This window comes from Cydia fagiglandana, chromosome 17 (assembly GCF_963556715.1).
Source record: "Cydia fagiglandana chromosome 17, ilCydFagi1.1, whole genome shotgun sequence".
Lineage (NCBI taxonomy): Eukaryota > Metazoa > Arthropoda > Insecta > Lepidoptera > Tortricidae > Cydia > Cydia fagiglandana.
In genome coordinates, this window is record NC_085948.1 from 1,375,838 (window position 1) to 1,399,382 (window position 23,545).

Below are 23,545 nucleotides of genomic sequence, written 5' to 3' on the forward strand. Positions count from 1 at the left end.
AAGGTCTTCAAGTTTTTAAAGTGCTTTAAAATGTGTTCCTTAATCCATATGCAGCGGTGCTTTTGCGACAGGTATGTGGCTGTTATCTGTAAATTGTTGTCACGTTCGTAAACATTATTGTTATCGTGAGTGAACTTCAGACTGTTGTATTTATATTTATGACAGTCTCCCCGTCCCCCCGTTGTAACTAGCGGCGCGTCGTCAGTTTGACCGGCTTTCTCCCACTGTTAACATCAAGATGAATAAATTATCAATTCTTACGAGAGCGTTTTCGAGCTCCTCTTTAAATGCGGTGAAAACGGTCACCGTTGTCGGCGGAGGGTTGATGGGCTCGGGCATTGCTCAGGTAAGTTGTTTGCTTTTTATATTATGCTAATTTGACTTTGAACATCGTCTGTGTGATTGGAAAACAGGTTTAAAGTGACTTGCTACATTTTAAAACATGCTTCACAAATATTCTGTGTTAAGATGTATATCATGTAGGCATGTCAGAATTTCTAGACCTATAATCATCTAATACATGCCAGAGTGCTTTACACAAGCTTTAGTAACTATTAGAAATAAAATAATATAAAATAAAATACTTTTAGACATCTTTTGCACTTATTTATAAAAAGTATGATCTATAAAGGTTGCAGCTCAAGCAGGGCAGAATGTCACTGTTGTGGACCTAAAACCAGAGCTGCTGGAGAAGGCTCAGAAGTCCATCCAGCAGAACCTGACCCGAGTGGCCAAGAAAGTCCACAAAGATGATGCGGCTAAAGTGGAGGCATTTGTTCAGGACGCTGCCAGCAGAATTAAGGTAATTATTTAACTTATTTAATCAACTACAATATATGTCAATCAATCAATCAAACTTTTATTGATAAAATAGATGTATTTTACATGTCAACACATTATTTATATTACAACATACATTATTATTTTATGCATGAAAACATTACTTATGTAAAAATATGGATCAATTGTAAAAGTTCTGTAGTAAAGAAATATGTAGGTAATGTAGGTACATTAAAGTTAGAAAAAAAATGTTGGAAATGAAACTCTGTTATTCCTTTTTTTAAACTAATCCATATGTGTAACTATGTCAATACCAAGTAGTAAAGTTTGTTGATAAGATACAGTATCACATCAGACAAATATTCAAATAAAAACAATTAATTTTACTGTTTTGCTTAAAAATATTACCTCAACTGTACAAACAATGTATATATATATTATTCTACTCCGTCTAATTTGCCTTAGGGTGCAGAGTGGGGTTTTGTTTAATTTTCTCTAATTTGGCTTAGGGTTAGGGGTATATGTACAATATTGTATTCCATTGCACATTAGAGCAAGAAATTGGACTGGTGGAATACTAACCAGCAACCTTAAGGCGTGTCTCCATATTGCGGGGTAAACCATCGAAAATTGGCTCGCGCGGCAGCCGCGCGCGATGGATACCGAGTTGCCGCGCGAGCCAACTCGATGGCCATTTGATGGTTTGCCGCGCGATATGGAGACGAGGCTGTAGATGTAGTGACTAAAGTTAATATTGTTATTTTAAAAATTCATACATCAAATTGGTCAGCTGAAGTAGAGGTTGCTATACTTGATATTGCTGACCGCCTAAGACATCAACTGACGCGTGCGGCTACAGCCCAATATGAACCTTAGTGCATTCCAGCAAGGTTCACAATGACATGGCGCTCACGATACGCGCGGCGTTCAAAAGGTTGTCAAAAGTTAAGGTTACAACAAAAAAAAAATATTTGGGACGAGTCAATCCATAGTTGTTAATAACAAACTTACAAATAGACTTAAATTAATATACTTACTTAGTACTTAAGTTAAGATGTTGGGATGAACCTAACTAATGCAGAAAACATAATTCCTTCTAGCACCTAGTTTGGCTCTCCAATATGAGGGCATTTAGTTTTTCTTAGATCACGATTTTTCTACAATTTAAAACTTTGCTTATGCTCCAGGTGTCTACGAAGGTAGAGGACGGCGTGAACGCCGACCTGATTATCGAGGCTATAGTGGAAAAACTAGACGTGAAGCAGGAACTCTTCAATAAGCTGGACTTGGTAAGATCTATCTATCTATTATGCTCTTTTATTCTGAGTTAGAGTATGTCTCTAAGGCTCACTTGCACCATTCCACTAACTCAAGGTTAACTCGTTAAACCTGGAGTTGCCATGATTACCAGTATAATTTGACACTAGGTTAACAGTTTAACCGCTTAACCCCGGGTTAGTGGAATGGTGCTAGTGGGCCTAAGCTCAGTGTGCCGCTTGGCAAAGGCCTCCTCCAGCTCTTTCCATTGGGATCTGTCGTGGAGTTGGCCACTCTTCTCCAGTTCGGGCCCGCTGTGAGTTTGAGTTCATCCTCCCATCTTGTTCGAGGTCTCCTCTGCCTCCGTGTGCAACTTGGTAAGATACTTGTATAATAAAATAATGATGACGATATCCTATTATCCCTCATCAGGGAGTAGGGACATAGGGCTCTCAGAAGGGATTTCCATTCTTCGCGGTCCAGCGCGGCCTCCCCCAGCTCCGCCCAGCCAAGGCCTACTGGTGCAGCCTACTTTTCCACTGTGCGCCTCCAGGTGGTACGTGGGCGACCTTGCCTTCTTTTTCCGGGAATTTTCCAAGTCAGCCCTTGCTTGGATATGTGGTTGTTTGGCTTATTTTTTTATTATAATAAAATAATTTAAAAAAATAAGTATTGGACATTCCTACGCAAATTAACTAAACTCCAATGGACCAGACGGTATACCTGCACGTGTACTAAAGCAGTGTGCGCCTGAGTTGTCTCCTGTACTGACACGCCTGTACCGCCTCTCTCTCCAAACAAGAACGGTGCCGAAATCCTGGAAGCTTGCAAACGTGCAGCCAGTACCCAAGAAGGGTAGTCGTGCTGATCCCTGCAATTACCGACCAATCGCCATTACCTCCATGCTCTGTAAAGTCATGGAAAGGGTACTTAACGGCAAGCTGCTGGCATATCTCGAAGCAAATGATCTGCTCAGTGACCGTCAATATGGCTTTCGCCGAGGTCGGTCTACTGGGGATCTTTTAGCGTATGTCACGCACTGCTGCGGCGAGGCCATCGAGAGGAACGGTGAAGCGCTTGCTGTTTCACTGGACATCTCGAAGGCCTTTGACAGGGTTTGGCACGCAAGTCTCCTTAGCAAGCTTCCTGCATACGGCATCCCTGCTGACTTTTGTAGCTGGCTATCTGATTTCTTGAGTGAACGGTCGATCAGAGTAGTTATTGATGGCTGCTCTTCGGACCTCATGGCCATTGACGCCGGTGTTCCTCAGGGGTCTGTTCTCTCCTCAACCCTTTTCCTGCTCCACATTAACGACATGCTGCAACCCAGCATTGTAGGTTATGCAGATGACAGTACGGTTGTTGAGAGATATTTGGCTAGTGCAAGGGACAGCAGGGAGGATATACGTTCACAGAGAGAGGCCATGGTTGAGCGAATGAACTTGACCCTTAGTCTCGTTTCCCAGTGGGGTGATGACAATCTGGTCACGTTCAATGCCTCCAAAACGCAGGCGTGTCTATTTTCCGCTAAACGGAGTCCATTCGACCTGACTCCTTCTTTCCGGGGTGCATCTGTACCTATTACCGACAGCCTGGAACTCCTCGGCATGGAGCTGAGTTCAGTCCTCGGCTTCGGCAGCTTCATTGAGTCTAAAGCACAAACTGCGGCCAGAAAGCTGGGCGTCCTAAATAAGGTGAAGCGATACTTCACACCTGGACAGCTTCTAACACTTTACAAAGCTCAAGTCCGGTCGTGTATGGAGTATTGCAGCCACCTGTGGGATGGCTCAGCTAAATACCAACTCGCCGCTTTGGACTCAGTGGAGCGCAGAGCCAGGAGGATGATTGGCGACAAGAAGCTAACGGCTAAGCTTCAGACTTTGGCCCATCGGCGGAAAGTCGCCAGCCTGTCGGTATTCTACAGGTTGCACTTCGGGGAGTGTGCCCAAGAGCTACACGAGCTCATTCCACCGTCCCCATTCTACCATCGGACTTTTAGACGCACGGCCGGTTTCCATCCTTACTTGGTAGATATTCCGCCAATTCGCACTAAGCGCTTTGCTTCTACTTTTCTTATGCGCACTGCCAAGGAATGGAATTCCTTGCCGGCGTCTATATTTCCGTGCTCTTATAACCCGGCAACCTTCAAATCAAGAGTGAACAGGCACCTTCTGGGCGAGCTCGCTCCATCGTAGGCCACGTCTACGCCTCGGCTAGTCTGTGGCCATGAGTAAACCCATGCATAATAAAAAAAAAATAAAAAAAAAAAAACTCCACAGTAAGCTCAAGAAGGCTTGTGTTGTGCGACAACAATATATATTATATAATATACAAATTATGATTGTAAAATGCCGGTTTAACATGTAAAAAACGGATTATTCATTTTATGATGCTTTGATTAGATATATGTACTTTGATACTGATACTTTGAACAAACAGATATCCTGCTATGTACTTTGATACTGATGAACAAACAGGTATCTGCTGGATTAACTTTATCTCAATATTTTCGGTTATCGTTTATCTCTGTTGTTGTTATGAGTATAGGAATATTTGCTATAAAAAAATATCAAAATAGATATATAAGTTTTGTTTTATATACTTGAGTGAATCCACTATTTCTTATTGTTATTCTGTCCCGTCAGGCGGGCGACAATGTTATAACATAAGAAAAATACAGTATGATTATTTCTGCCTATGCTCCACTGACAAGCGACTCTTGCCAAACGATAAATATTTTATTGTATTTTTTACACTGGCTCGTATTACATAGGCGATGTGGTCCGTAAATCCTAACTTTCGAAATATGTATGTAATGTACGTCCGAAATTAGGCAGAAGTTTTTTCCTCATAACTCACAAGTGTGATGAAAACATTGTGTGTGCCACGCGGTGCAGGAATTACGAACTCGTGTTAATTAGGCCCTCGCCTTCGGCTCCGGGCTTCAATTTACACTCCTCGTTCGTAAATTCTTATTTATCGCCCTAAGACACAATGTACTATTACAGTTGGCGCCCGAACACACAATCCTGGCCAGTAACACCTCCTCGATATCCATCAATGCTATTGGTGCGGGCATTAAGAGGAAAGACAGGTATTTCAAGATCATACGATTTTAGTCCGCACAATGGTTTTAGCTTAATGTACGATTCCCACCGACCGGCTGGGATCGGCCCGCGTCGGAGCGCACTTTCAATGTGCCTATACATTATGTATGGCAGAAGCGATGGAGTCCGTCAGGAGCAGTCCGCGTCCGCGAGCATCCGACCGGCTTGCGGCCGTACAAACGTGAAATACGCTCCGACTTAAATCTTACTTTTTAAAGTCGTTTCGACTTTTGCCACTTACTAAGGAACATAGGGGCAGCTTGGCAACCTAAAATCTGACTGCTATCTTACCTTCTAACCCAGAGAGAAGTGAGAAAACCTTACTTTTACCAAAGAGAATTTGAAATAGAGAGTTAACTGTCATGGTAAACACATGCATGCCTGCTACAGTACATTTACCGCCATCTTTCGACAGAAGATTAAAATTTTTAGAACGCCATTTGACTTTGATCATTATTCTTTCATTGATATGTGTTAATTTGTTAAATATTGAAATTAACGCCATCTAGCGTACTAACGTAGCTTACGTAGCGTGCGTTGTAGCGTAGGTAGTTTTACTTTTCTATCGTAAAATGGCAGTAAATTTACAGTGGCTACATAATTTACTTTGACAAACCGCCTCTATACACTCTTTTCTTTTTGCTTTTATCTTTTTACCGAGTATCACATGCACCTAAAACATTACATTAAATATATTCAGATTCGGCGGCCTCCACTTCTTCAACCCTGTCCCGATCATGCGTCTGCTCGAGGTCATCAAAGGAGACCACATCTCCGAGCAGACCTACCAGACCATGATGGAGTGGGGCAAGGCCGTCGGCAAGACCTGCATCACCTGCAAGGACACGCCCGGCTTTGTGGTCAACCGGCTGCTGGGACCTTACAGCGCTGAGGCGCTCAGGATGTATGAAAGAGGTCGGTTCCTAGCTTCTCTGTCTTTTCCATCATGGAACAGTGTTCCGGATCTTTAGGAGGCGTGCGCGGAGCCGAAGCCAACACGTAGATGCCCTTTTGACACTTTAACCTTTTGAACGCCACAGACGGCAATTTAATTGACGTCAAAGCAAAATCGTGACAACGACGCCAAAGACGGCATTTGACGTCGATTGTTTTTTGATGACAATCTACTCTACTGAAAAACACCCCACTTTTAGGTTGGCATTATTTATTCACAAAACGAAATTTTACCCCCGTGGCGTCAGTGGCACGGCAAATGGATGCGCCGTTTGGCATTCAAAAGGTTAATGAAATGTAAGGGGTACACCGAGTGGCTATCTTGTCTTATTATTGGATAAAATGGTGAATTTTGGACAAGATATTTGCGAGTACCCGCCCTTAGATCGGTCGCACATTGCATGACATTACACACGTTTTCGTACGAATTTTACTTTGTTGTGGGTTATGGCAAGCATTATTAGGTAATTTAGCCTAAAACTCATTTGACAGAGTTGCATGGCTAATCCAATCATTGCTATAAAAACTTCCTTACATCACCGCAATGTTTTGCTGATATTAGTGATATTATACCCTAAACATAGATAAATATAAGAGATAAAAGAAAGAGTTTTAACTCCATACATCAGGTTTCTTACCAAAACGCGAGTTGATAAATTCGCAACTTGACGCTAGATGTCGACTACGAAAATAATTCGCGTTGTGGTAAGAAATCTGATGTATGGAGTATGGAGTTAGTACTTATTTCTTACTTATATTCCTCTATGCCCTCAATCACACATTCATTTTTAACTAGGATGGAACGGAGATGAGACGGTATGTGTCTAGAGCACCAAAAGGAATGTTCCCAATTATCTCCTGGTATCTGATTTAGTTATGGTTTTCTCAAGAGGAACTGTGATACTAGCGATGCTTCTTACAATAATAGTTCGTTTTTTTTAGCATTAGAAAGAACTTGCAAGAAGGTAAGCGATCTTGACATGTCTTTTAATTGAAAAACGGTTTTAAAAAATCAAAAACTATTACTTATGAAAGCAGTAGAATATTAATGATCGTATTAGATTCATAATTGTTACATATTTGCCGTAACTTATTTTTAAAATGTGTTTTTCAATTAACAGACCCATCAAGATTGTTTACCTTATTTCTAATGCTAAAAAAACGAACTATAGGTTTTAACTCACTAGGTGGCGCTGTTATAATTTGTCAGGGTTTTAAGTTGTAACTTGTAATGGGAACCCATTACATTTTAATATGACTAAACTCGTAATAAGACGTCGAGTTTTAAGGCATGAGGTTGTCAGAATTTATGCAAAATTGAACCCGGGTAGGGTTCAATTTTGCATAAATTTAATATAAAGTTCAAAATCATGTGGGAAATATATTCCCACGTTTTATAAAGGCTTAAACACGTGTAATACCAAGAATACCTGGCTTTAAAAAGTGCAGCATGTTTTTGTAGTGTCTTTTGGTGTTGGTTTTTGCATGTGGTTGCATGTAAGTATTTTATGCTTATTACTTTTACTTGTTGCTTTAATAAAATTTACAGTCTTAGCGCAGTTGTAAATAGTATAATGTGAACTATTTCTACGCACCCACCACGCTTCTAGCGTCACGTAAATTCTTGTCAAATTAGCTGCTCTTCATGGATGTCAGAACAAAACAAATTGTAACACAATAATGAACGAACAAACAAAGAAAAATCAACTCCATTTCCTACACTATAGGTTCAAATTCCACTGGCCAATTTTTTTTTAATTTCTTGGCCTTAGGTTAACTATCAATTTTTTTTTAGGTGACGCTACGAAAGAAGACATCGATATTGGCATGAAGCTAAGCGCAGGCTACCCGATGGGTCCCTTCGAACTGGCCGACTACACAGGCCTTGATACTAATAAGTTCGCATTGGCCACCATGTACGAGCAGACCGGGGACCCGGTGTTCCGCCCCATACCCATCCTGGACAAGATGGTGGCCGAGGGCAAGCTGGGCATCAAGAGCGGCGAGGGATTCTACAAATATAAGAAATAGGGTGCTTATGGCAAAATATGGGATGATAATTAAAAAAATTGCGTCCAATAGATTGTTTTTATAACAGAATATTTTGTAAATTTTACGTTATGTATGTCGAATATATCGTCGTAAGAAATAGTCTTTGTTGAATAAGTATATTTTCAGTAAAATACACAAAGCACCTTAAGACTGTAAAAAACATTTATTTTTGTATTGATATAGATATTTTTAAATAAAGTTTATTATTTCGTGTTTTCTTGTTTGGTCTAGCTGTGTAAATGTAGGTATAATAATTTTCCTATCCCTACGAGTCAGAATTAATACATTATGCATAATCAATAAAAGGTATGTAAATCCACACTTAATAGAGTTAGACCAAGAAAAGTCTGCAGCGATTACGATAGCATACGCAGTGCAAGTGTTATTAAATTTATATGTCATAATTTCATACAATTCTGACGTTTAAAATAACACAGGCATTGCGTGTACTGTCAAAATCGTTGCAGGCTTTTCTTGGTCTATAAGCTTAAAAGGTACCATTTTTTTTTGGAAATTAAACAAATTAAAAAAAACCGGGCAAGTGCGAGTCGGACTCGCGCACGAAGGGTTCCGTACCATAATGAAAAAAAAAAAACAAAAAAACGGTCACCCATCCAAGTACTGACCACTCCCGACGTTGCTTAACTTTGGTCAAAAATCACGTTTGCTGTATGGGAGCCCCACTTAAATCTTTATTTTATTCTGTTTTTAGTATTTCTTGTTATAGCGGCAACAGAAATACATCATCTGTGAAAATTTCAACTGTCTATCTATCACGGTTCGTGAGATACAGCCTGGTGACAGACAGACGGACGGAAGGACGGACGGACAGCGAAGTCTTAGTAATAGGGTCCCGTTTTACCCTTTGGGTACGGAACCCTAAAAAAGAGGTATTTCCCCTCCGACAATAACTTTCAATATTAATGGCATTGACGTAAAAGTCTGAACTTAACTGATAGCGATAAGATTCACGGTAGGTATGATGGCGGTTTGAAAGGTGCGATAACAATGAGTAGGTAATTATTTAGATGACGTAGCTATAGTCTGTATCTTTAGGTATTTAACAAAGTGTAAACAAAATATACCCTCAAATGGCTTCTTAAGCCGTTCGTTCAATGACAGATTTAGGTGGTTTTTAACCGACTTCCATTTCATAGAAGGAGGAGGTTCTGTATTCGGTTGTGGCTATTTTTTTTTTTTTTTCTATGTACGTTCACCGATTACTCCGACATCCGTGGTCCGATTTGAGTAATTCTTTTTTTGTTTGAAAGGAGCTACCTCCGAGTTGGTCCCATTTTAATTTGGTTCTGTTCTGATGATGGAATCCATGAGGAATTGAGGGAACTCTTCAATTTTTAAAGGCACATGCATGGTGATTTGGGTGTTTTCTTAAGCAACTCGAGCATTTTCTCCCGAAAACCACCACTTTGATGAAGTAGACCTGATGATGATGATTGTTTTGATGATAATGATGATGATTTTTTGAAATGTAGTATGTTCAGCGATTACTCCGGCACCTGTGATCCGATTTGAGTAATTCTTTTTTTGTTTGGAAGGAGTTACCTCTAAGGTGTTTCCGTAATATTTTTGGTTCTGGTCTGATGATGGAATCTATGAGGAATTGAGGGAACTCCTCAGTTTTTAAAGGCACGTGTAAAGTGATTTCGGTGTTTTCTAAAGTAACTCGAGCATTTGCTTCCGAAAACCGCCAATTTGATGTAGGTAGTGCAAGTGTAGCCCTACCACGAGTTTGACATTGACATATTCGCTAAGTTAGCGACGCTATATAACGTCTTCGTAACTTACTTTTTATGCATCTCGCTCGCATTAATATGCCAGTACGAGCGAGATGCAAAGAAAGTAAGTTACACACACGCTAGCGAATAAATCAATGTCAAACTCTTGGTAAGCTGGTAAGGCTACTGATCGGGGGTTAGGGTTAGGAGTTAAAGGGGTCGGGGAATGGCGGTTGAAGGGCTGCTGGTTCAGGGTCGAGGCACACAGGCGAAAAATCAATAAAAGTCGGACAAAACCTAAACATTCAGGATTATTATAGAAATCGTATTAATGCAGGTTTGCCAACTAATAAAAACAAAATTACAATTATATTATGACATTTTATTAAATTTTGATCATAATATCTTCTTCTAAAAGCGAAGCTTCTTGGGAAGCGACTTTTTACCACCCAATTTTCTTAGTCCTGTTATATAAGGATCGGAAGACACTAAAAGTCTTTTGAAAGTGTCTTCCATAGCCATTTGCCTAAAAAAAAATGTCGCTTAGTCACATTTTTGATTAAACTAGTCATCGATTAAAATGAAAATTTTGTTAAAATGTCGCGTAAGGTCGCATAAAATAATGGTTGTATGTTAAAACCCAAGTTCTGTAGTTTCTAAAATTGATAATATCAAAACCGGATCTATCAGGAAGTTGTACTTTTCTCCTTGGTGAAGTTGAACAATGTGCAAAAAATACAAGACATTACACTTATTTTTTTTTATAATAAACAAGCAAGCATAGCTATCAAAAGTAACTATTAGTAATTAGGTTATTACCTCCTGGAAGGGTATCCATCATTAAATCACAACTTTCTGAAAGCAAACGATAAATAAGTAAGCACATAAGTAACACTCGCAGAGCACTAAAATATTCGCCTTTGAACAAGTCGAACTTTGGAATGAGAACGTGTCGCGTAGATGACTCTAACATGAAAATGATTATGCGAGTAGCGTGCACTGTTTATTGGACTACCCGCTAAGATTGGTTTTTGCCTGTTGGGGCTACTTAGAAGTTTTTTGGTTTTGTCCGACTTTTATTGATTTTTCGCCTGTGTGCGAGGGGTTGATGGATCAGGGGTTGATGCGCTGTGAGGTAGAGTTATCGGGGGGTTGAGGGATTGGGTCAGTGGCGGGGCGGAGGATGGATTTAGTGTAGTGACAGGAATTATAATTTCCCAGACGGACTCGAGAAAATTCCTGATTACATATTTATTAAAGTAGGTACACGCATTTAATGTTAATCATGATGTTGTTTTTCATTCATGCGTCGCGCTCTTAACAATGCATTAAAACTAGGGATGTACCGACTAGTCGCCGACTAGTCGGGAAAGCCGACTATCCGGCCACATTTGTAGTCGGCGATTAGTCGGCGACTAGTCGGCAAAAATGGCCGATTAGTCGGCACTTTATTAGTGAAAGAAAAACAGAAAAAAAGAAATCAACAGTCAATATTTACCATATGTTTTATGTCTATTGTACTAAAATACTTCTTCAGGGTGCATACAAAAACTTTTGTTCAATATAATTGACCGTTTGGTCGTTATTGTATGTAGGTGGGCTGGTGTTTTCCTCTAGGGGGCCGATGTTTGATATTCGACCACTCAATTTCGTGTATTTCGTTAAATGATATCTCCACTACTAGGCGTTTAAATTCTAGTAATAGAATTGAAATCCAGTGGCCAATACCACTAGATTCCAAATTTCGATGGCTCGTATTTCAAAATATTGCATTTCGCGGTTTTCCACCGATTTTCGAGTGACGAAATCGAGCGATCGAAATTCAAAAATCAGCCCCCAGGTCGATCTCAATTCATTCTCGTGTAATTTCATGGCCAAGTTCGATAGTTAAATGATTTGATCATTATTCAGTTTTTTTTAATGGTGGAGACATGGAGAACTCTTCATGTTATTGCAAAATTTAGAGACTTAGTTAGGGCACGTTGTTCGTAAAGACGCCGACCACAGGGAATAGGTTATTAACTGGCGACTACGTACGGGAAGGGAAATAGAGCCTTGGAAATACCTCCTACAAGCTGTACTGACAGTCTGCTCAGGATCCCAAATAAAAGAAAGACAGAAATTGAACGAGGATTCTTGTAATAGGTCTTTGAACCTGTAGAGAATACCCTTTAGCTAATATGATGAATAGCGCAACCAAAGGAGCAAAACTATTGTTTTTCACCTGAACTATATCACCATATAGACTTGTTTAAATCATATAAAACTGTAAATAAGTATGTACCTACTATTGTGTGCCTTTACAGGGTGTTATGAACTGGCCTTTTAATTTGTAACACCTAATTACGTACATGACAATGCAATATTGAATAAATTACTAAATGACTAAACTTATACGAATGATCTGGCCGACTAGCCGACTAGTCGGCCGACTAATCGGCCATTCGAGCGCCGATTAGTCGGCTAGTCGGCTAGTCGGCCAAATCAATAGTCGGTACATCACTAATTAAAATTAAAAATGGAAAAATAAAAACTTTTTACAAAAAAAAGAAAACCGACTTCAAAAAGGATGAATTAAAATATTATCCTTTTTAAGTCTATGCGTTACCAACTGATATGTTTGAAGTCGGTGCCAAGCCAAGTAGTAACAATACCCGTCAAAAATAATCAGCTTTATGACTATAAATCCCATTAGAACTGTACTAATAACTATTATAAATGTGTAAGTAATTCTGTCTGCCTCTTTGTCGCCTTTTCATGGCTAAACAACTGAACCGATTTAGGTGAAATTTGGCAACAAGGTAAATTCTTTGAATTGTTTTATATTTTGAAATGTAGTCCTCTGAATAAGGGACGGGAAATAACTCAGTCCCAATCCCACGCTTGCGTGCCGACAAACATGGTACGGACTGTGCCAAGAAGGTTTGATCGTGTGTTCAGGTACAGTCGACGTCAAAGATATGTTTACACTTTTGCACCTTACTCCTTTGTAATAAGACGAAAAGTGTAAACATACTTTTAACGTTGACTGTACCTACAAAAAGTACGTTCATTGTCGTCGTGTAAGGCAATCCAACGTACATACTTATTGAATCGTACCAAAATCATGGTAGGTATGCTTCATAAGTTGGCTTGGCACCGACTTCAAACATATCAGTTGGTAACGCATAGACTTAAAAAGGATAATATTTTAATTCATCCTTTTTGAAGTCGGTTTTCTTTTTTTTGTAAAAAGTTTTTATATATTGGTTGGTTATTCAATAAATGTTATAACTACCCGAAAATGTACAAATTATTTGTTTACTTTTATTTAAGTACCTAAAGATACAGAGTATAGGTATAACAATTTGTTATATTCATTTAGTACTTAGGTGCTTTTTAATTTAGAATCATATGTACACATGTAAGTACGCATGACTCTTTAGATCTTTTACCGAACCGTATGACAAAGAATATTAGATTTGTTTATAATTATAAATCTATTTCTAGGTGACGCCAAAGCCGAAAACATAGACTTGGCCATGAAACTCGCCTGCGGCTACCCGATGGGCCCCTTCGAGCTGGCCGATTACACCGGCCTGGATACCAAGAAGGCCATACTAGGAGTCATGTTTAAGGCGACCGGGGATCCCGTATTTAGACCGATCCCGGTGCTGGACCGGCTGGTGGAAGAGGGAAAGTTAGGCAGGAAAAGTGGGGAGGGGTTTTTTAAATATGAGAAGTAGAAGTCTAAGTCAAGTTTGCACTGACTTGAACAGATCAGACTGTGGGAGTATCATTATAAGCGTCATATTTTCATAGAAATTTGACATTTTTTTTTATTATGAATGGGCTTACTCAAGGCCACAGACTAATTCAAATTCAAAATTAATCATTATATTAATGATGATGGCCATTGATGATGATATTGCCACACTTTTTTTTATTGCTAATGTCTTGCAGAGTTAGCTTGGTCCAACTCTAGTGCGTTGATAAATCTGAACGGAGTGCTTAAAACTGTTTTAACTTTAAATGTTAAAGTTGTTATAATTTTTCGTTTGTAGTTAAGAAAACTATAACTTTCGTAACTTGTTTAACATTAATTTCTAGTCCTGTTTTGGACAAGTTGGTGAAGGGAAGTGGGGAGGTTATTTATAAGTTATGTCCAAAAGGCATGTCATATAATAAGTTATTAAGCGGTTATAAAGCTAATTATAATTGATAAATCGCTCAAAATTATATACCTACTTATTCAGTTCTGTTTGTATTATTTTAAATTAGTTGGTAGAATGCATTTAAATTTTTTGTAATATAGTTTAAACGCCCAATAATTTGTTTTGTAGTAGTAATCTCATTAAATAAAATATAGATTGTATTCCTAAAAATTCTAAATATTGAATTGGCTACTTTCCTAGCTACTAGTCAAATCAGTTTCTTTTTTAGAATTGTCAAAACGATTTGCTAATATGGAATTTATATGAAAACTTGTGTAGTGACGTCTCAGTCAACTCGCCTACTTTTTAACCTTTTTATATGTACTTCCATCCGATTTATTAAATATAAATTATGTTTAAAATAACTGCTATCTATGTCTTTGTAATAATTATCTGGTGCTTCATTTCGTGCACGGTGTGAAATAGTTTATTTTAAGTATAGGAAAGTACCTAATTAATTTCATCACTATAATCTCGAATTGTTATTTTAGTAATGTTCCCACTGTTATTTGTTGCTAATAAATATTTTACAATGTTAAACGGGTTTATTATCGTTAACCTAATTGATTCAATAATTGGTACATTTCCTACGTGAAACTACTGGAGGTGGCAATATTTTTAGAAAAATTATCAGTTGAAATTGCGATCTTATTCTGTTAGGTACAAAAGATACAAATTTCATTAACATCTTTAAAGTCTAGCGCCTAGTCATTTCAACAATTAATACCTACAATTCATATCGCACCTAATTTTCTATTTCGTTAATGCTACTCTAATGAACTCGAATCTACCTAACTAAGGTTACACATATAACACTTTAAACTCTCGCGTTTTGTACACATATTTAATTACACAAACGGGTCTACCGCGATATAATTTCATTGTTTTTACCTTTAATTCCGACGTTTCGGCTGAGTTGCACCAGCTGTGGTAATTAAATAAGGTTACACATACTTTGAATGATCTAAATATTGACAATTTGTATATTAATTTAATTTCGTTTAATAGTACCATTGTATATAATATCTTGTATGTAAATAAATATTTTTTTCTCATTTAATTTTAACAAGCAGAAAGTCTGCGAACGATGATATCCACGGGTGGCTATATCCAGAGGCCGTGAGTTCAAGTCTCACCGAAGACAGTAATTTTTCTATTTTTTAATTTATTATAAGCTTAATTTGTAAATTCACATTTACCTATTGTTCCCGTAGGGGAAACCCAGGCAGGCATTATTTATTTATTGTGTATTGGGATTACCCATTTATCACTTACATAATTACTCGTAGCATCGTCCACATTTAAACTTTTATAAGGCATAAGCATAAGCACAGAATAAATAATAGTACTAATTACAGAAGACTCACTCTCTAACAAAACGCGTCTGTTACGATCAGCACAGATATTTTTTTTTTTTTTTTATAATAAACTGATCGGCGATTGCCTCTAGTCACACCTGATGGAAAGTGAAGACAGAGCCTAAGATGTAGCTAACCGGTTCAGTAATAGCCTATTCACTCTAGCTTTAAAGAGACCGAGGTCATATTTTTCAGGGAATACAGATGCCGGGAGCGCATTCCATTCCTTAGCCGTCCTTACCAAAAAAGACGAGGCAAATCGTTTTGTGCGGACAAATGGAATACTAACCACGAACGGGTGCATTCGCTCCCCGCGCCTGGATGTCCGATGATGGAAAGGGGATGGTGGGATCAGGTCATGCAGCTCTTGTGCGCACTCTCCAGAATGTATCCGATAGAACACCGATAGACATGCGACTCTTCGGCGATGATCGAGGCTCTGTAACTTCGATTTGACAGCTGGGTCATCGCCTAAAAGTCTATGAGCCCGGCGCTCTATTGAGTCCAGGGCCGCCAGCTGATACTTGGCGGAACCGTCCCAAAGGTGGCAGCAGTATTCCATGCACGAACGGACCTGTGCTTGGTATAAGGAGAGAAGCTGACTCGGCGTAAAGTACCGCCTCACCTTAAATAGGACACCAAGTTTCTTGGCAGCAGTTTTAGCCCTGGACTCAATAGTCGACCCGAAGTTTAGGTTCGATTTTAGACTTAGACCAAGAAGCTCAAGACGGTTGGTCACGGGAAGGGACACATTCCGGAAAGTGGGAGCCAAGGTGAACTGGCTCCGTTTTGCGGTGAATAGGCACGCCTGTGTTTTGGTGGCGTTGAATCCAACCAAGTTGGCCTCGCCCCATTCGGACACGGCTTCCAAGGACAAATTCAACCGCTCCACCATGGTCTCTAAGGGTTTCGATGTCACCTACACTGGCTCTCGCGTTAGAAAGGTATCTCTCTGCAACCGTGCTGTACACATAAGCAAGATATGGCCGCTAGGTGGCGACAGCGCCACGCGCGGCTTATGGCAAACCCCAAAATTGGGGCCGAACGGATGTACTTTTAACTACCTGTAGAAAAGCGACGAAATCGCGGAGTGAGACACGCCTGGCATAAGGTAAGGATGTCAGGACATAAGCAAAATTTAACCTTATTACATTAAAATAAAGTTCAAAACCAAGTGGGAAATATATTCCCTTTGCCTTATAAACCTTATTATTATTAATACACAAAAGGTCCATCACTGGTTAGTCAATATAGCTGTTAGTACCTAAACCAAACCGCAGACTTCACAAACATAGCATTCTTTAAAAATTGCGTCTTGTTATTCACAAATCCTATAAATGACCTAACTTTCCCAAAGTCATACTTCTCAAACATTTGATTATGCACCTTAATAATTGCACATAAAGTTCAATTTCGCATATAATTAATTTGCAATCTCGATATTTTTTACGATGCGCTATTTAAATCCAAATGTAAAAACCGAACGTCATATCTAAAGATAAACCCAATCGCGAATCATACCGATTAGATATATGTAATATCGATACTTGCAAGCTCGTATCTTGATGCTATCACATCTTCAAATACCAACCTTATGTATATTATATAAGGTTGATTTTACGCTATATAGTAGGATGAATTAAGAACTTACGACAAGTGATCGATATTTCTTCCTTTATTACATTTCTGTCTTAGTTTCGCCAGTCAGCTGAGAGGCTGAAGTGTTGATCATCAGAACTACATGTATGAGTAATATTTAGTTTTCCTTATGGTTTGGGTTTTTAACATGATTGCTAATTACATATAAATGTGTTGGTTGTGTCATTGTGTCGAGTGAGATTTTAATTAGTGAATAAAAAACATCTAAGTGTCAGTGAAAAAAATACTAAATAAGTACGTGAAGTATTTATTGTTTTTCATAAACTTCTTAATAATAGGTATTTCAATTGCATAATTTCTTTGTTTATAAATAGGTAGTTGACAGATGTAGGTACCTTTTTAATTTTCGAAAGATACTATTAGATTTTGGTAACATTAGGTTTGGTATTTTTATTGAAGGCCTAATAACGCCGGGTCTCCCATTAAATGTTTGAAATAGAAGATCAAAGAATTGATTCCGACTGTTGATATAAAAACAGTAATGTTAGCACCTTATCCTATGACCAAAAATAAACGAACTTTGAATAGATTTGAATATCTATCACTAGTGGCTTTGATAGTTGTAGACCTCGAAAGCATAACTTAAATCTGATTTAATGTATGCCTCCGTCATTAAAAAAAATGAAACGACAATAAAGTAATATTTTATCGAACGAACCTGTTCTCAAATATCACGAGAATCGGTTAAGAATTGCGACTTGTAGAGGAGAATATCCACACACATTTACATTTAGCCCACAACCTGAAACGGAGACCTTCGCTAACGCTCGGTCAAAAAATAGGTTGCCCATCCACAATGGAGAGAAACAAGCGTACGGTTCACTTGGTGAATACCAGATAGCGTAGCTTGTAGGCGCGAAAAAAAATGTAGAGTTAGACAAAGAATAGTCTGCAACGATTTTGATAGCATACGCAGTGCTAGTGTTATTTATACGTCATAATTTCATAGAAGTTTGACGTTTAAAATAACACTTGCACTGCGTGTGCTATCAAAATCGTTGCAGACTTATCTTGGTCTAATTCTATCAATGCAACGTCGTGGATGTGAAATCGTTTATCGAAGTATCAATCTTAAATCTAGACTAGATCGATAAGATATCAGTGATACAAAGATATATTGTATCTAATAATACAATGCCGATTGTCTCGGGTTGAATTCCCGCGGGGGACGTTTTTCCATCATGCACGGATCACACGTAATTTGGGGCATTATCTATGAAAAGGGACCTTATTGTCGATGGCGCTTACGCCGCACTGCCTCGCGCGACATTGTATTTATATCCGAGCATCGTTAAAATGGCGTAAGCGCCTTCGACAATATAGGGTCCCTTTTCATAAATAACGTCACATTTAAGCATTTGTGAATGTGTATAATAATTATAATAAAGTATGTAATATCAATGTAAAGGGGATTAACCAGAGCAACGATCAATTTTTTAAATTCTTAATTATCTGTGGATGTCATTTATTAAGTATTGTTTACCATTTTGCGTGGGTACAACATATACAGTTTATATAGACATGTAATTATAAATAATTAAGTACCTACGTAGTGTAACTACATACAAAACGAATATTAAAGTCGCGTAAAGTAGTGACAGGCGGCTTTTATATTTTTCATTACTTAATACTTTCCATATCTTAGTACCGCGGTAATTTCCCTACTTATTCCTTAAAAACACGTAAGTACTCGTCCTCATATCAGTTAATTATTATTTTGTTATCGTCCGCAGAGTCGAGATAAATGAGTGATGCCACAACCAAGCCCCGAACGCTGCGGCGCGTCCGATCCATATACCAAGTCCACTACGGACTACCCAAGATCGAACGAGAAACGGCCAGACCATTAGTCATGCCGTTCGACTCCGTGGAGATACAGGCCTATGAGAAACAGGTGGCCGGGCATAGAGAGAGCTCGGATACTAGGTTTCTAGGTACGTATCATCGCCACTACCAAGTACCATATACCAAGTCCACTACGGACTACCCAAGATCGAACGAGAAAGGACAACCCTTTAAGTAATGCCGTTCGATTCAGTGGATATACAGGCGTATAGGTATGAGAAACAAGTTGCTGGGCATCCAGAGAGCACGGATACAAGGTTTCTAGGTACGTATCATAGCCACTAAGTACCATCTACCAAGTCCACTACGGACTACCCAAGTACTCGAGTTTAGACTTAAGAGTCTGAAAAACTGAGTCGAGTCTTGAAGCAGAGGACTCAAAGGACTCGGGGTAGGCCCAACACTATTTGCCAAATACATTGTTGAATCAACCCTTTGTCTTTCAGGGCTCCTCCAATGCAACAACGGGACAATCCTCAAACCCATCATCAAGGAATGCCAGCGGCGAGAGATAGACTTCTACCAGCGACTATCCACCACGAAAGACCCAGATCTAATAGAGCTGAGAACTTTAGTACCCAAGTACTATGGGTGTCGGCGGTTCACGTACAACACTCATGAGCAGGAGTATATTATATTGGAAGATGTGGTGCAGAGGATGCTGGAACCTTGTATTATGGATGTTAAAATTGGTAAGTAGCTTAAAAGAGTCTGTTTATGCATGAAGAGGTAATAGACAGACAGAGTTTCTTTCGCATTTATAATATTATTAGTAGGGACAGAGAGAATAGAGTGTATAGATAGAGGCGGATTGTCAAAGTAAATTATGTAGCCACTGTAAATTTACTGCCATCTGTCGACAGAAGATTAAAACTGTTAGAATGCCATTTGACTTTAATCCTTATTCTTTCACTGATACGTATGTGTTAATTTGTTAAATCTTGAAATTAACGCCATATACTCGACTGTAAGCCAAAGGTTATGGCGCCATCGCTCGAAAAGATTGCACTATACCTTTGGCCTACTCTCGACTAGATGGCGTTAATTTCAATATTTAACAACATCAATACATATCAGTGAAAGAATAAGGACTAAAGTCAAATGGCATTCTAACAGTTTTAATCTTCTGTCGAAAGATGGCAGTAAATGTACTGTAGCTACATATTTTACCATGACAGTAACACTCTATTTCAAATTCTCTATGGTAGGCATATATGTTTTTATTTGTTACTTATTTTTAAGAAATAACACGTATTTAAAACGCGTTACACAACCCTTTTCCATGCATAGTACGATTTGTCGACCACGTATGCGCCAATACAATTTCAACCTTAGCAATCCGACTTAAGGTTCAAATTAGATTTGACTTGTAAATTTTGTCTTCAAATAAATCATCAAAGCTGGATTAATTGGAATAAGGTAAACGTACTAGTGCTCGACATGCTAATGCCCAATAGATGACACCTTGCTGTCACCTCTATTGACAATGACTCAAGTTTCAAGATGACATGTACTGGAAACCGGGTCGAGCACCAGTACGTTTACCTTACACTTATTTGGATTTTTTGGGAAAACCTTGTAGGTTGTGGCGGCCTGGAAAAGGGTTAACACTATCAATACTAATAAGGCCCACTTGCACCATTCCACTAACCCGGGGTTAACCGGTTAAACCAGGAGTTGCCATGGTTAGCGATACAATTTGATACTAGGTTAATAGTTTAACCGTTTAACCCCGGGTTAGTAGAATGGTGCAAGTGGGCCTAAGTATTAGGTACAGTCATCATAGCTTTAAATGCGCAATAAGTGCACCAACATTAGCCAAGTGTATCTTTTGTTTGTAGTGTAGGTATTTTAGTAAATTATTATTAATTGTGTGGTATTACATAACATCTTATCTTAATCGTATGATAGTCAGATAATATGAATTCATGTTTAAAAATATAATTATCACGACTCGTCCAATACGAGTAAATCATAGAAATCCATTTATACATAAAATATTTTTTTAAAGAAATGAATTTTAAATTACATACATTTAAATTACTAAAAGACATAAACAGGAATATGAAACTAAAACTAACTACAATTAAAATAACTAAAACTAAAAATTTAAAATACCTATCAAAATTTGGTGCCTTCGGGAGGGTGCCCAACACGCAGGCAGCGTTCCCGCGCTGGATTGCGATGGCAGTTCTCTGCGCGAGAAAGCTGCCCGCGCGGGGGTCGCCCGTTGCCTCCCTCAGCCTTTTCCCGAGCGCCTTGAGGAGCGCCATAAAATATTTTGTTATTCCATAGGCAGAAGAACCTGGGACCATCTAGCCTCAGCAGAGAAGATCCAGAAGGAGCAAAGCAAATACAAGCTGTGTAAAGAAGAATACGGGTTCTGCATACCCGGGTTCCAAGTGTACCGGCTGTCTACCGGGAAACTGCTGAAATATAACAAGGACTATGGGAAGAGGTTACATGGGCAGGCGGTTAAAGATGGTAGGTTTTTGAAAGAGCAATGGCAATTTTGTGGCGATTTCGAGGTTGATCCTATGGTAGAGTCTGTGGGTAAAGAGTCGTGGAATGTATGAGGCTTAATACATTCTACGACTAATCTCTTTCCGAACAGACTCTAAAAGTGATGGCTAGACACCATGTCACAGAATAAATAATAGTACTAGGTACAGAAGACTCACTCTCTAACAAAATGCGTCTGTCACGATCAGCACAGATATGGCCGCTAGCACATTCATTACCACTAAGTGCTACGGGTTACGCTCGTAGCGCGTAGCCACGGTTTCGCCGTATGTAGCGCGTAGTCGCTACGAACAGTGTACCCGACAGTCGGGTTCTTGGTGTTGAATGTGCTAGGTGGCGACAGCTTACTTGTAGCGACGCGACGATTGCGCAGTGAGCCTCGTCTGACGAGGTGGAACAAGTTTTTTATCTCATTTGGTTAGAGCGACAGTACCGGGTTTCCAAAAGTTCGCGACGATTTTTTTCTCTAATTTAAAAATTATTTAATCGAATTTAAACTGTTGTGAGACTTACTAACATTGAATAATTTTACGGTTTAGACTCACTTGTTTTTAGTTTTAGTCACTCGCGCGACATGTTTCGGAGAGCCTAGGTCTCCTTTCTCAAGCAAATATGTGAGTATAAACCGTAAAATTAATCGATGTTAAAAATTATTTGTTTCAGCCATCCGTAACTTTTTAAACGGCGTCGGCACCAGCCTCTGCCGCGCGTTGATACTCCAGTTCCTGACAACATTATGGAAGATACAGAAATGGGCCTCGAGGCAGACTTCAGTCAAAATATACTCATGTTCGTTGCTGCTCGCGTATGATGCTGCCAAGCTGAGGGACTGCTGCGGAGAGGGGGATGTCCTCTCGTGAGTCCTACTGCCAATTCTGCTCTCCTAACCTAGGCCATATTTTCAAAGAAAACTAAATACAAATACCGCTTTTTAGCATAGGAGGGCAGAATTTCGTAGTTCATCTTTCGCTTAACCCTTTTCCAATAGTACGATTTATCGACCACATTCACACCAATAGAATGTCAACTTTAGCATTCCGATTTAACCCTTTACCCGGCTGAGGGATTATATATTTCCCACATACGGCACTTCAAACATGTGTTCAATTTTCAATGGTCGTTTTTAAACTGTCAGCCTGGAAATGTGACTTGTCATAAAATTAATCATCAAAGCTAAATTAATTGGAATATATTTGGATTTTTTTGGAAAAGCTTGCAGATTGGTTCCTACAGCTTAATAAATCCATTCATAATGGTGCAATGTGTTGTACTGCTCGTTGTGTGAAATATAACTGTCAGTGTAGGAGCACCATTAGGTTCTGTAGGAACCAAAAAATGAATTATTATGTCGGCTGTACACACTCGTCGAGAGCCTCTCGGAACTCTCGGCACCGCTCCGATCCAATCCGAGAAGCGCGAGACGAGACAAGGAAGAGCCAGACGAGAAAGAAGCAGCATGTACATACTCGTTTTCGGCCTGTCTTGGGGTCTCTCGACGAGTGTGTACAGCCCGCATTAACCTTTTGGACGCCAATGACCGATCCGCACCGCAGGTTCAACGCCAAAGACCGATTAATCGGTCACAGAGCACAGAGCAACACAGACCTACGTGCATAATTGCATATGCATAAAGTTCAATTACAGTTTTGACACTTCGGTGACGTGCCGTCCGAGTGACACCTTTTGTGTTTGACACGGCGTCGAAAAGGTTAAATAAGACATTTCGTATCCAGGCCCCGCCCGAAGTGCCGCTCCGAGTCCGTGGGTCGCCGCAAGTCCATACACTCCATGCACAGCGAGTCCGGCTCCAACTTCAGTGGCCAGATCTCTTCCAAGGGTCCAGTATATAAGAAGGTACCTACTGGCTCCACTGACTACAACTCTCTATATTTTTGCGATAGGGTTGGTCAATTTGTCATTTATTAATGCCCGCTGTACACACTCGTCGAGAGACCCCGAGACATTTTTTGTAAGGTTGACGAAATATAAAGGGAGGCGATCTCTTGAACAAGTTTAGCTCACTTTATAATTCGTCAACTTTAACTTAAGGGGGCACAATAAAGAACTAACAACTCCTAGGA

The 23,545-nt window shown here is 39.3% G+C and overlaps 2 protein-coding genes across 4 annotated transcripts in view; both read left to right on the top strand.

Annotated features, from left to right (window-relative positions):
• Positions 1-18,963, top strand: LOC134672794 (probable 3-hydroxyacyl-CoA dehydrogenase B0272.3). Of its 3 annotated transcripts, none has more exons than XM_063530753.1 (6): positions 1-346; positions 632-802; positions 1,968-2,069; positions 5,046-5,131; positions 5,845-6,059; positions 13,376-13,626. In XM_063530753.1, exons 1-6 carry the CDS (start codon positions 239-241, stop codon positions 13,609-13,611), a joined length of 918 nt encoding a protein of 305 aa, XP_063386823.1. In that variant the 5' UTR covers positions 1-238; the 3' UTR covers positions 13,612-13,626. The 3 variants fall into 3 exon arrangements, with proteins under 3 accessions (XP_063386823.1, XP_063386822.1, XP_063386824.1); XM_063530752.1 differs by lacking the exon at positions 13,376-13,626 and adding an exon at positions 7,894-8,363 and having other exon boundaries at positions 9-346; XM_063530754.1 differs by lacking the exon at positions 13,376-13,626 and adding an exon at positions 18,830-18,963 and having other exon boundaries at positions 10-346.
• LOC134672857 (inositol polyphosphate multikinase) overlaps positions 18,841-23,545 on the top strand; it is a 5,982-nt gene continuing 1,277 nt past the window's right edge. Inside the window, exons 1-6 of the mRNA XM_063530806.1 lie at positions 18,841-19,030; positions 19,135-19,206; positions 19,388-19,633; positions 21,237-21,425; positions 22,128-22,320; positions 23,198-23,318. Of these exons, the coding sequence (XP_063386876.1) occupies positions 18,841-19,030; positions 19,135-19,206; positions 19,388-19,633; positions 21,237-21,425; positions 22,128-22,320; positions 23,198-23,318 (1,011 nt within the window). The remainder of the gene's footprint in view (positions 19,031-19,134; positions 19,207-19,387; positions 19,634-21,236; positions 21,426-22,127; positions 22,321-23,197; positions 23,319-23,545) is intronic.